We start from the raw sequence: 13,910 nt of genomic DNA, 5'->3' as shown, positions 1-13,910 counted from the left end.
AGAATGTTCACTATGTATTTTGGTTTGTGCAAATAAAAACAGGACTTTTTCATTTTCTGAAAAATGATATTTTATATACTTATACTTGCGTCAAAGACAAACGTCAAAGCAAAGCCCCCCTTCCCCCCCAAAAAAAACTTTGTAACAATGCAAATGAAAAACAAAAACAGCATTTCCTTACATATGTAAACCTAAAACTGTTCTTAATCCACATTGGGAACAGACATTATAATCTGATGGGGGACAGATCTGGACATGATATTCCTGTCAATCATCTGGACAGAATCCTTTGAAGACTGCAGATGTACAAATTCCAGCACATCAATCCCTCTCAGAACCATCTGCACAGGGGAAACACAGGCAGGATAACATGTTTTGTACTCCCGAGTGTCTGTCTCCCAGAGCATCGCCTTCGCGAAAACAAAACCAATCATCTGTACTGTCTCCAGTACCATTTAAATAAAGTTTTATAATCCCCCCCGCCGCCATGTCTGTTTTAGGAGGAAACAGATCGCATCTTGCGTTCTTACTCTTCTATGAGAGAATGACAGACAGCCAAAAACACACTGCATCGCTACTCTCAGATGCAGGAGGAGATCGATTCTCCATCACTCTTGTGTTCTGTACATGTCAGACAGATACACAGACATATGGACCCACGGACCGTGCAATAATCTACAGAGATGGTGAACAGAATGTTACAGTCAATTGACGCCTGTCAAATAAACTATTACCATCTGACCGGGTTTGGTGAGGAGGAATGGTTTCAAAGACTGCTGATTTCGTCACCGTCAAACGGAACCAAATACAGAAATGCAATCCAGATAACCAACCAAACGCAAAACAAAACCATGCAAAGTGACTCAGAAAGTTCTGGAAAAGCATGGGTTAAAAGGCTTGGTGTGAGGGTTGGAAGAGTGTCAGAAGACAGCCACACCAGGTCCTGGCTCTGGCTGAATGTTCTCTCAACTTTGTGTTGACATTGTATTGGCTTGATGACATTGTACCAAGGTTACAGTGAGGTTGTGTGAACGCTGTACTATCTGGGGTAAGAAAAGGGGCAGCTACTTCAGCTGAGTGGGGTTTAGGATCATGACTGTCCCTTTGAAGACAGAATCCTACATAATGTATCAGTAACTAAACCCCATGTGCTACATTCTGGCAATCCACACCACAACAATAGTGACAGCAGTATAGTTTCAGTAGTATGACCTTTCAGGCTTCTTGGAATTAAAGTTGTGACAATATGCTTGGAGGCTGAGCCTCAAGTGGAGTTTCTTAATGCCAGTTTGTTCTGGTTTCAGGGAGGGTCGTGCTGTGCACATGCTAAACCCGCACAGTCCACCTAATATTGTACAAGTCTGCCACTCTGTAACAACCTTTTTCACACAATTTAATGATCTTCAGCATTAGAATGAACCAGCACTGTACAGAACCGATGTAACTGCTGGGAAGTGAAAGGGTAGGTGAAGGCTTCTTTATGGCTCGCTTATTCAGGGGAAATGAATGAAAATCATGACTAATGTGTTCCCTTCCCCAGTGCTTACGCTGATGTTCTGTACTGAACTTCTACATGCGGCTTGACATAATAAAGATGAAAAAAACAACCCTTCAAAAAATGGAAAAATTTCACAACATTAGACTAAGCGGGCTGACATTGATTTATGCTCTTTTTCAACCAGACTTCTGTGAGCGTGCTTTTACACCACGAGATCAGCTCTGACTCCCAGCTGCTCCTGTATTCAGTTTGTGTGTGTGTATGTGTGTGTGTGTGTGTTTGGGGGGAGGGGGGGGGTATGGGGGGAGGTGATATGTGATTTAGAGAATGTTGCGGTTTGGGTGAAGGCAAAAAAAGAACGTAACTATGACAGAGCCAAAAAAATTCTGAGGGATCTGCAAAGAAGACTGGGATGAAGAAAAGTGAACGCCTTCCTTAATCCCAAAACGTGCGGCCTCTCCCCCGTCTCCCGTCACAAGTCAATCCAAAAGGGTGTCGCGTCTCTTCTGTCAGGACGCAAACCTAAAAACGCGGCCCCTGTCTCTTCTTCTGTCATGCTCTAATCCCAAAGCCTGCTGCCTCTCTTCCTCTGCGGCTTGTGTGAGAAAGGCCCACGTTCTGTCGTCGCACGCTGGCGGTCATGCCCCTGTCGCGGCCAGGCTAACGCAGCCCCCCCCCCCCCCGTCTTTCATCCGATTCGCCTCTCTAGGGCCGGCTCCTCGCGCCGTTTGTGTCACTCCCTTCGAAAAAAGGAGCGGTTCGAGAGTGAAAAGGAAATCCACGCCAAGTCAGTCCCTTTGGCAGTGCTGAGAGTGTCTGTGGTGACGCGGGTGGGGTGGGGTAGAACGGGGGGGATCTGTCTGATTCGGAAGAGTAAAATAACACAAAAATAACACTACTGGGTGTTCTTTCTATGGCGGCCATGCACAGTGCATTCAGACACAGAGAGGGCTGTAAGAGATATATGTGAGTAGTATCACTTTGCAATACAGTTTTTTTTTTTCAACAAGATTGCACCTTTTAAATAGAATGTATTTATAGATTTTTTTCCATATATAAATCTACTATGAACAGAACATATAGTAAATACATAATTGTTGGAATCAATATACAAAGTAGAAATTCCCACCCACCCGTGATTCCTGCCCTCTTCAAAAGCCCACGACCAATGCGTGACATTCCAGTGAACCATTATTTCACTGCAGTCCTTAGGAATGCGAACCACAGTGTCAACTGTACAAAACAAACAACTGAACTGCACCAGCTAAACAAATACAAAAGTACAAAAAAAGATAAAATGTCCTACAAGTGAAAAAACACAGCGCCAGAAACAGATTCCTCATTAAAAAGAACACATGGAATGACCAAATGAGAGAGAGAACCTTATAAAAAATAAGTAAGATGGAATATAATAACGTCTTGCGGTTCAGTTTTTCAATGTATTTATAATAATATACAACAGATCATGATTTCAGTAAACAATGTTTTAAGTAGTTGCCACCCAAGAGGCTAAACATGAGTCTCAGGATCATGTAAAATGAAACTTTCACACACTTGTACACACACCAACGCTTACATAAATGCCATGTATGTATGTAAATATGTGTGAATGCATGAAGGTATGTTTCTGCGCATGTGTGCATGGGCAGAGGGGAGAGCAGAGAATTTCCTGGTTAGGGTTAGGGTTTCATTTTCTGGAAAAATGGCACACATTTGCTGTGCAAATTCACTGACATATTAAAATTATCTGCATCCAAGACAATGTGTAGTTCATTCCTGAAAGTGTATGAATGGGTCAAATGGATGTTTATTTTAAAAATATTTTTGTCTTATTTATGAGAGGAATGTCTTTAGCTAACGTCGTCAAAAATGTATTTTTTGAAGTAGTCATATATCACATTTATTACACTGAAAATAATGTGACTCAACTTTAATTGTTTTGGAATTTGGAAGTGCTAGCTCTATGTAGGTTTCAGTGCTATGGCTCAGTCTCTGATCTTAACGTTTTCTAGCACAAGCACTGCCTCAATCATCAAATACCTTCGCAGTTCTCACTGGTTATAGGTCCTTCACTCTAAAACATTCTCTGTCTGTCTTTTAGACTATGAGACAAATTAGACTGTAGAATGCCCAATTTTTGTTGTATCTCTTTGGTTGGTATTAAGAAGACTATAGCAGACTCAAGATGGTGGCATTTTTCATCTGTAGAAAGCGTAATTCTTTTTCCTACCACATTGAGTGTTCACCAGAAACTGCACTAAATGGTGCTTAAAATGAACTTAACAGTTACGCCTTTTCTCAAAATATGTTACGTGTGGGGTACTACTTAACTATTTAATGTGAAAAACAAATATCACTATATACGCAAATACGCAACTGCTTTTTCTCATGATTATGCACCGTTGCATGTTTTGAGTAATCCCAAAACTATTGTTATTTGCATATTGCTGTAGTCTTACAAGCAAAATATTTGAACAGCGCTAGTATAGGAATGATTCTGTCCCAGTGCTTTTGATCACAATAAGCAGTTGGTCTCTTAGTTATTCTTATACAACCGGAGTGCAGTGTGCATGGATTGGCTGACACAGTGGGCTCAGCAAACGGGGTCAGCAATCCAGGTGACACAGAGATATTCTCATCTGCGCCACACCTGCACAGTGAAATTATCTCCCCCTCGTTTCTGTAGTTGGCAAGGGCTGCCTTACAGGGGCCCTCCATGGGGTGTTATCTGTGAGCCCCTGGCTAAGAGTCAGGAGAGGACTTCCAGACTTGTAGGGATGCACTGCAAAGCAACGCCCTGCAAAGGGAAGTTTTTTTGGACCTTCAGTTGACTGTGGAAGGTGCGGATGACTTATGCTACATATTTCATCTCAGCACGGTGGCAACAGTTTCACTTACTCTGCAGCAAGTGTCAATGTGCCACTGCCCACAGGCCAATGCAATGAGTATTTTTTTTTCCTCTGACGAGCCACAAATATCACATGTTAAAGAAAATAGGGAGGCAAAATCATGCCTGGGTTATTTTATGGGTTATTTTCCTACTACATCTGAACAGTATTCCAGTTCTGCAGAGAGAAGGCAGTTATAGCACAGTCCATACTTTTTAACTCTTTAATGGCATTGGGCAATGCTAACTGTCAAGAATACTGCACGACTCTGAAGGGCAGCAGTGTGGTGGTGTGGTGTGGAGCAGAGCTTGTAACCGAAAGGTTGCTGGTTCAACTCCCAGGTGGGCCACTGCTGATACCCTTGTGCAAGGGTACAGAAGGTACTGAACCTCAGGAAATATCCAGCTGTATAAACATATAATGTGTAAAAACAGTAAGCTATACAGATTGTCTGGATAACTGTACACAATATGTGGCTGAATAAAAACTGTCATGGCGATGTTCGCCCCTGTGGAGTGGCAACTACTTTATAATAAAACAGTTTTTACAGTAAAGTAAAAGAGAAAACATAAAGTTGCAAACTTTCAGAAGCTGAGCAGCAGCCCGCTCCCAGTAAACATGCAGAGGGTCATTTCTCCTGTCCCGAGCCCGTCACACGCTCGCTTCCCGGCCGTTCTCGTCTTAGAGGTGAAGGGAAAGGGTTGCTCGCCTCTGTAACTCGTTTAAGGCAATGTTCCTCTGAAGTCTTCCTGAAACCCACCATGTCTCTTAAAAAAGGCACACGCTCAAAGATCTTCATCCTGTGCTGGACCAGGACCAACAGGTCTGGCGTGCCAGCTGTCAGCACCCCTTCCTGACCACAGCCAGGCAAACACCGCTCTCCTGTTCCACCACTATGGAGTCTCAGGATTTTCACTCTGTTCTTCGAGCAGTAAGTGTTAATACAAACTGAACAAGATCCATGTTGTAGGTGTAGGTCCAGTTGTACATTTTTTTTCATGAGGATAAAAAAATGAGACATAAGAAAACACAGCCATTCCCAACTTGTGACTGTGAGAATGTTCACAACCAATGATTTTTTACATCCACAGTGGTGCACTTCCTTTTTATGTTCAGAGAGAAACCCCTCCATCCACAGACTCGGCCTAAAGCTCCTGTTGGTCTCTCTTTAGTGCATGAGAAACCACAAGTCTTACTCTTTTGATACTCTTTCATTGACTAGTGGTGACCAGACCAGACAAGGCTAGATCAGGCCAGGCCAGGCCAGATCAGACCAGTGCAGTCCACTTAGTCTTCATTCTGTTTTGGCTCCCATTCTCAGACACGCACTTGCCTCTGGCTGAGGCTCCACTGATGGGACATGGGGGTAAATTTGTAGTGGATGTGGAGGGTAGAGTGGACTCAGAGACCTACACGAATCTCTGAGCGCTGGATGTCCCTACAATGGTGGCTCTTCTTCCATGGGCTCAACCTCTGAGCTGGAGAGACAGCAGCAAACACACACACACACACACACACACACACACAATAGAGAGTCAACTTCAACTCTGAAGTGTCAAACAGGAGGGATTAGGTGGGGCTGGGAGGTACATAGCTGAGATGGGTAGCAGTGGGGTTCAATTAAGGGGAGGTGGGGTTATATGTGCGTGGAAGGGAACGTGCGGCGTTAGAAGGGGCACAGATGGGTCGCACTGAGAAGAACTGACCTTTTTTCCATCTGCTTGTTGGCTACAGACAGAGAGGCCATGGCAGTGACAGTCTCAGCCTCCTCTGTCTCACACCTCTGAGCCTCAATTAGGGAATATCCCACTGTGGGGGCCCGACGCTGCACTGAACGCCAATATTTACCTGAGAGAAGCAGAGACATGGGCGGGAGTGGGAAGGGAAGAGAAGAGACAGAGAGAGACAGTGAAAGGGGGCAGAGAGAGGGAACAGAGAGAAAGAAGAGGAAACAGACAGAGACAGACAATGTGAGGTGAGACAAAGAGATAGAGAGAGAGGGAGACAGAAAGAAGAGAGATAGCGAGGCAGAGGGAGGGAGAGGGAAAGAGAAGGACAGCGGTGGTTGAACATATTCCATTCATTCAGCAGTGCAAACACAGCCCTACCTCCAGCACTGTGTGTCACTAATCAAGCAGTTTTTGAGAATGTATATAGAGAGAAAAAGACTGGATGCTCCACAGTATGTTCTGCCTGAGGGCCCAGCATCAGAGAGAAACTTACTGTGGATCTCCAACACCTTCTCTATGGAGCGCACGGCGTTCGGGTTGGGCCTCTGCTGCAGCACTGTCTGGGGGAGGGGCTCCAGCTGTGGGGGGAGGAGACAGTCATACAGCCTGTGCTCCGCTCAGGAACACAGTCATTTCACTCAGACACAGTCTCACTCTCTGTGCTTCAGTGTACACATTCTCTTTTCATTATGGCACCCAAGTACAGGAATACAAGACCATTCTGTGGGACATAATAAAATGCCTCTTTAGAGCCTCTGAAGCTAAGGTGAAATATTCATTACATTACATTATTGGCATTTAGGAGACGCTCTTATCCACAGTGACTTACATAGGTTACCCATTTATACACCTGGGTATTTACTGAAGCAATTCTGGGTCAAGCACCTTGCCCAAGGGTGCAACAGAAGTGCCCCAGCAGGGAATCGAACCGGCAACCTATTGGTTATAAGTGCTGCTCCTTACCACTATGCTACACTGCCACCCCAATATTCAGCATGACAAACGATCATATCCGTCTGCACACAAGCCTCAGGCCTTCCTCCCTGGGACAGTCTCCCGCAGGTGATTTCACGGCACGTGCAGTAAGCTCTCTGAGCCGGACTGCAGAACCTGCCTGGTCCTGGAGAAGCGAGCTCACCGTGCAACACAGAAGCCGCCAGGAGCTGGCCGTGCGAAGGCATTGCTGCTGCCTCCCTAATCCGGAATGATTCCATTTCCTTCTGGCTGTGGGCTACATTTTTTCACTCCCATGTGAAAAGAAAATGTAAAATAGCTTTTTTTCCCTTTTTTTTTTTTTTTTTTTGCAATGTACACATTAAAAGGAGAGGCACGCCTCCCTCCTTCATGGGGCCAAAAAAGCAAAAAAAGGCAGTGGGTGTGAAACTTAATACCGGCCCCCACGCTGCGCGAGAGGAGAGAGCGGCCAGCAGCAGCAACCTTCAGTGCAGCTGGAGATTTTATTTAAATTAAAAGTGGGAGAGGAAAGGGGGCAGGGCGATCTGCAGAGATGAAAATTATTGTCTCCCTGTTGCACAAAGGCCAAGATAAACCAGTCACTTTCTGCCTGATCAGTGAGCCCAGACCTGCTGTGTCTCCTCCTGACCCCTCCATTCCCTCCTCCGTCCCCTCCCTCTCCCCTCCTGATTCCCCTCACCCTCCCCTTGTCTTGCCCCTAGCCCTCTGTCCCCTCCTTCTGCCTAACCCTTTCTCCCTGCCCCCCCTCTCTTCTCCTTCTGCCGCTCCCCATCTCCCTGCCCTCCTTCTCTCCCCGCCCCTCCCTCTCTTCTCCTCCCCCCCCACTCTCCCCTCGCCCTGCCCTTCCCTCTCGCCTCCTTTTGCCTATCCCTCTCCCTGCACCTCCCTCTCTCCCTGCCCCTCCCTCTCTCCCTGCCCCTCCCTCTCCCCACCCCTCTTTCTCCTCTCCTTCTGCCTATCCCTCTCTCCCTGCCTCTCCCGCTCTCTCTGCCCCTCCCCATCCTCATGCCCCTCCCTCCCTCCCTCTCCTCCTGTCTTCTACCTTGAGACTTTAATAAGTTTTGTCAGCGAGCTCGTGGAACACATGGCCGATCACTGGCACTGACTGCGACATGCGAGTTTGAGCTTGCGGGTGTATTTTTGATTCTCTGGGAACAAAAAGCTTGTGTTAAGACGACAACTGTCACGCTGCCTGAAACAATTTCCTTCTTCTCTGTTGAAATGCACGGCACAGCCTTCAAATGCAAGAGGGGAAAGCTATTGCAGCGGAGGTGTCACGCGAACCAGAGCTGACTGGAATGTACTGGAAAACATTCAGAACCAAGTCTGTAGTAGCACATTTAGTGAAATACACTGGACTCTGCTGACCACTGTAATATGCTCACAGGACCACATACTGCCCAGTAATGATAGTTACAATCAAATAATCAACTTACCTTAGAGCTAAAATAATAAAACAATTTATATCATGCAGGTGTCCTAATGAGTTGTTGAGTTTATTTCTATCATATTGTCACGCAAGACCTTTACAAACCCCAGAACTGTTTAAGGGGAAATATTACAGTTACAGTAACCATTGCATAAACACAAGATGATTGTGTAACCTCATCAACGACTGGAAACTATTAACTTGCTATTGAAACATCCTTTACCAAGTAACTTCTGCTCACAACCCACAGAGTTTGGAGACCGGCATCTGTTTAAACTCTCTAATCCATCCTTCACTGGTTAAGAGCTGACTGCTCATTGGTTTAGCTGCAGAGTGAGAGATTAATCTCTAACTCTGAGCTGTGAAGCAGCAGAGTCGACAAACTCTCCCCTTGAACCCAGGGTTGTCTTGACTTGGGCTTTACCGCTGAGTAAAGCCCAGATTTCTCACTCCACTGAACTGGCGACAAAACGCTCTGTACAAGCGTTGAGGCCACAAAGGGCGCCACTCCTGTGATAAAGAGGGTGTTGGAGCGCATGCCGGTCGAGCCGAAAAGCGGCTCTGCTTGATGCGCGATTTCTGGCTTCAGATGCGCGCCGCCCCTCACCCCACTAATGTGGCCCCTGGGTAAGAACTGCGACTGCACAGCCGGACTGCGCGAGCGTGCTGCGGCCTCTGCGGCTCACGCAGCTGCGGTCGCATGTGTGCGCATCGTTACCCCCCCTCCCTCTCCCCACCGCGCTCGCCCCGAAGCGATTCGTCGTTGGAAGGTGTGGGGGTCACTGCTCCGCATTCCTGCCTCGTAACGTCAGATTTCGGAAGATTATCGTGAATAACTCGCTTCCTGCCTTCTCAATAAGGACGTTCCGCTTTCTTTTTAATCTGCTCTAAGGATCCTGTTTTTCTTCGGATTGTTTTATAACTTTTTCAATGGGCCGTCAAAACCTGCGCTGGCTGACCTGAGCTGTTGAGAAAGGCCAGCAAAAGACTCCTTATTGCAGGGGGCCACTCTGTGTGTGTGTGTGTGTGTGTGTGTGTATGTGTGCCCGTGTGTATTCTTTTCCCTGAAGTCTGCTGTAAAGCCCAGCTCTGAGGCTGGTTTATAACAACAGCTATTTAGCTGAGGTGAAAGCCTAGCAATTTTTAATTGTGCTGCAGTAACAATGTCCTAGGACACCATAGGCAGTGCCACCTCTCCTCCAAACTGTGCATCTCCACCCCCACCAGCCCCCAGTACAGCCCATGTAAGTGGCAGAAACCAGATCTTCACACCACAATCAACTCTTCTTGGCCTACTTGTCTTTACACGACATACCTTCTCTGGGCTCCATTACAGCAACAAAATATAAATCTATCCTGTAGACTGGAGATAGACATCAGCCAGTGACACAAACTCCTAGTCAGTAGATGCCGATGATGCTGACTGATGCCAAACAGCCCATGTAAATTCCATCAAACACTGCTGTGTTACAACCCATGGTGTTTGTGTTAAGTTTCTTCAGAAAGCACTGCCTCTGTCCTCAGCTGGACACTACGCAGCTTTTCCAGAGATCACAGATCCCACCAAAAGGGTAAGACCTCAACAGCGCCCCACTGTGGGTGACCGCTACCCCGGCGACAGTCACCTGACCCGGTCTGACCGAAGCTGGGCTGCGGCTTTAGTTTTAGTCTTGGCTCGACTGCAGACATTTAATTTTACAGCCCTGTTTATTTTTTCAATTGTCCCCAGACCAGTACGAACAAACACCACCAGACTTTTACAGCTGTGAGCAAGGATTTTAAGAGTTGTCTACAGCGTCACTGTACCACAAGCAGACAGACCAGGTCTGACTTTCTGACTCTCTCCTGTCAATCACCTTGGGCGGAGACCTCCCACCTCCCACCTCCCTCGCTCCAGAAGGCTGCCTGGAACATTCTGCTGCTGACTTTTTCCATACAGGTCTATTTGTAATGCATCTGTCAGGCTTGTTCTGCAGATATCCAAAGCGTGAAAATTTGCATTAGTGTGAGGCTGCTGTGTACTGCAATGGTTAAGGATCTGGAGTCCAGGTTCAAATCCCAGACAGAGGCACAGCTGCTGCACCCTTAAGTGGAAGCAGCGTTTCCAACAGCCATATTAATCCTGTGATACACTAGGTCAACCACTGTGTGGGCTTTTCCCCTTTTTTGAAAGTAAACACACCACGGGTGTGTCTGCATTAACATTTAAAAATCACTGCCTCAGGATAAACAAGGCTTTTAATATCAGAGAAATTCACGCTGAGAAAGTAATTTCACTTATGTGTATATAGGCCATTTTTTTCCCAGATTTTACACACATTAACTCACTGCAACTTTAGCCAACCAACTGAACTGTACAGAACACCACTATCAAGAGCCCACAACCACCAAGGGAAAAGCTACTACCAAAGTGACCCGAAAAATAATGAGACTGAGGAATTCACGGACACCGCGAGCTGAGGAGGAGACAACACGTCAGGAGGATCTGTTTCCCATCGCAGTTTACATACACACGCACAGGCACGCATACATGCACACTGAGAACACAGAGCACAGGACACCTCTTCAAAAAAGAGCCAGAAGTGGTGGGATGAGGACGTGCGGAATATGTGCGTGTGGAATATTAGCAGGTGGGGCTGTAGACATGAGGCGTGTAGTGGTGAGTGACATACTACAGAGAGAGAGTGTGACTATGTGTGTGAATCTATGGGTGTGTGCATCTGTGTATGTGTACGCCTATGTGCGTGGGTGTCAATGGCCATCAGCCTCTGCACCATTCTCCTCTCCTCTCTCTCCCCCTCTCGTTCTCTTGCCATTTCCCCCTCTCACCTCATTTCCCAGCAGAGCCGAGACGCACGCTTCCGAGGCGTCGCAGATGGCGGTGAGGTCGTGACCCCCCTCCAGCGCCAGCACCACGCGGCCGCCGGCCAGTCCCATCAGCTGCTGGGTCAGGTGGCCGAAACCTGCCACAGGAAACAGGAAATGCGAGTGGGGGTCAGAGGTCGCCTGCCGACTCCGCTGCTTGGACAGCGATCAAAGGGGCCGAGAAGGAGAGGAAGAGAATGCATTACATCATATTTTGTCTTCAGAGGACGGCGCTGAGAATTTACTGAGCCCAAACACATAATACGAGCCAGGTTTCATCTGAATGATCGTGCCTCTGCGTTTGGACTCTTCTTTTGATCTTTATTTTAATGTATGTATTTCAGGCTGCCTCTCCATCTCTCTGGCAGGGATGGCAGACACACTTCTGGATATTGTAGCACGGAAGAATCCGGCAAGTGAGCAGTAGGACTAGAAAAGAGAAGTTTGGACCCCCCCCCCTCCTGGTGCTGCGAGAGGGACAGTGCGGTGCTGCGAGGGGGACACTGTGCCCTGGTCACACACACCCACACTGTCCCCTCTGTTTGGACGGACAGGAGTGTGTCTGTGACCCCTGACACATGCCCGCTATGGTGAGGATGTTACAAATCCAGTTTAACCCGGGCCTGTTCTTGGTTGAAGGAATGGCGTCAGTGAATGGTGGGGTGTGTTAATGCAGACCAGTGGCTGTAACATGCAGCATTAACAGTGAGCCAGAGACAAGCTGCAGCAGAGCCACATGTTAGCGCAAGCTTGGAGCACAGGCCTAGTCAAAGGCCATATCCACCCACTCAGATGAGCTTCCTGCAGGAAGTGAATTTTAAACTTTACACCAGTTTTTCTCCACTAGAGCGGAATGGAAGTTTTTCTGGACACCTTGTTTAAAGGTTGAGCAATGGTCACTGTGGTTCAACCAAGGCCCCATATCAGATATGAGCAGGCGTTATTTCTCGTTGCATCACTCTGTAGATGTTTAACAAGTCAATTCGTTCTTTAAAAAATCTTTTAAAATAAATAAATAAAAGTGAATGTGGACTCTGGATTGGTTACCTGCAGGCAGTGTTGATCTTCAATGGGAATGACGTTTAAGAAAATCATTGGGGATCATTTATGTAAATATAAACACTAAACAGGTTGTCAGCACCGTGCACTTCAGGTAACTAACAGCAAAGTAAACCTGTCAAAATGCACAAAACAACTGGCACAAAGAAAGCTTAGTCCACATAATGACCTCATACAATAATAATATCATTGCTACACAGTCCAAAAAATTCTTCCACACAGGAACAGAGGAGCAGGGTGTGGCTTCATCTGTGTGAACGTGTAAAATAATCTCCCAGCATCCTCTCCAGGGGAATCTGTATACCTTTCCTCAAGGGCAATGTTGAGTGGGGGAACACTTACATTTAGCTGTTAGTTTGTACCCTCCCAGAGGGGGCAGGTGCCCCTCCACAGCATCAAAGCCAGAGGAGACGAGCACCATGTCTGGGGCGAACTCATGGGCAATTGGCATCACCACGGTCCTGCAGGAAAAAACATGGAACCCTCAGTCAGCTGCTACATTTAACCAGTGCTTGACGACTGTCTTCTAAGCAGAGGGTTTAACTATCAACTGACACCATTTCCGCATTAAACGAACATAGTCCTACAAGCGGCTTAACCATCAGTCAGCAACCGTCAGGGAATTCCACTCATGCGCTTCGCCAGTCTGTGACTGTTATTATAGCTTGGTCCTGCTGGGAGAGCGTTCAACCATCAACTTCTGCACTCCTGGCTAGTATGTGTGTGCAGCAGGCCACTTTGAGAGAGCGCCTGATTACCATGGTTATCGGACGCGCCCGTTCCCTGATTCCCTCCCCACAGCTCTTGTCTGTGAGCCTTCTGCAACTTTTCTGTTAGCTTTCTGCAGAGTCACTCTCCCCACTTGAGCTACTTCAGAATAAAATAAACAAAAGCAGATTTTGCCTCAAAGCTGCAGTGAAAAAAAAGCAAGGACTATGATTTCACAGGAGGAATGTGGGCTTAGCATCCCATTTTTATGGCAGCTTGCATTTTGCAATGGAGAGCTGCTGGATTAGTGGCACACAGTTCCGCTGCCAGGGCTGAGAAAGCAATGCTGAATGAATGGGATGTTCAATCCTTTCCCTCTCCGTAACTTCACTTCCCTCTTTCTCCCTCCCTCTCCCCCTCCAAGTCACCCTATCTGCTACTGATAGTTCTGCTAGCTTGTACCTTATGTGGCTTTTTTACCTTGTGTTGTACTCTGCCTCATTTGTAAGTCGCTTTGGATAAAAGCGTCCGCCAAATGAATAAATGTTAATATAAATGATAGGTAAGACCTATGACACAGCTATAGTGACACTGCAGTTTTTGTCCCTGAAACAGCTGAAGTAATCCTTGAGTAGGACCATGACTTATCTCCCTGCCACAGCTGTGGTAAGACTTCAGAAAGAATGCAGATTCCCTCACTGACACAGGAAGACTTTGGTGAGAGCACAGCTAAGTCCCCAATGAGGGCTCAACGAGAC

The 13,910-nt window shown here is 46.8% G+C and overlaps 1 protein-coding gene across 2 annotated transcripts in view; it reads right to left on the bottom strand.

Moving 5' to 3' along the window:
* Positions 1–5,368: 5,368 nt before the first annotated feature.
* The window catches only part of LOC118788856 (histone deacetylase 4-like), a 72,913-nt gene continuing 64,371 nt past the window's right edge, over positions 5,369–13,910 (bottom strand). For both annotated transcript variants that reach the window (XM_036545007.1, XM_036545008.1), the window contains 5 exons: positions 12,787–12,905; positions 11,350–11,483; positions 6,610–6,694; positions 6,093–6,234; positions 5,369–5,864 (listed from right to left, as the gene is read on the bottom strand). In XM_036545007.1, coding sequence (XP_036400900.1) covers positions 5,825–5,864; positions 6,093–6,234; positions 6,610–6,694; positions 11,350–11,483; positions 12,787–12,905 — 520 coding nt within the window. In that variant the 3' untranslated portion in view covers positions 5,369–5,824. The remainder of the gene's footprint in view (positions 5,865–6,092; positions 6,235–6,609; positions 6,695–11,349; positions 11,484–12,786; positions 12,906–13,910) is intronic.

The sequence above is a fragment of the Megalops cyprinoides genome, chromosome 14, assembly GCF_013368585.1.
Source record: "Megalops cyprinoides isolate fMegCyp1 chromosome 14, fMegCyp1.pri, whole genome shotgun sequence".
NCBI classification, from domain to species: domain Eukaryota; kingdom Metazoa; phylum Chordata; class Actinopteri; order Elopiformes; family Megalopidae; genus Megalops; species Megalops cyprinoides.
This window is presented reverse-complemented; position numbering and strand designations above follow the sequence as displayed.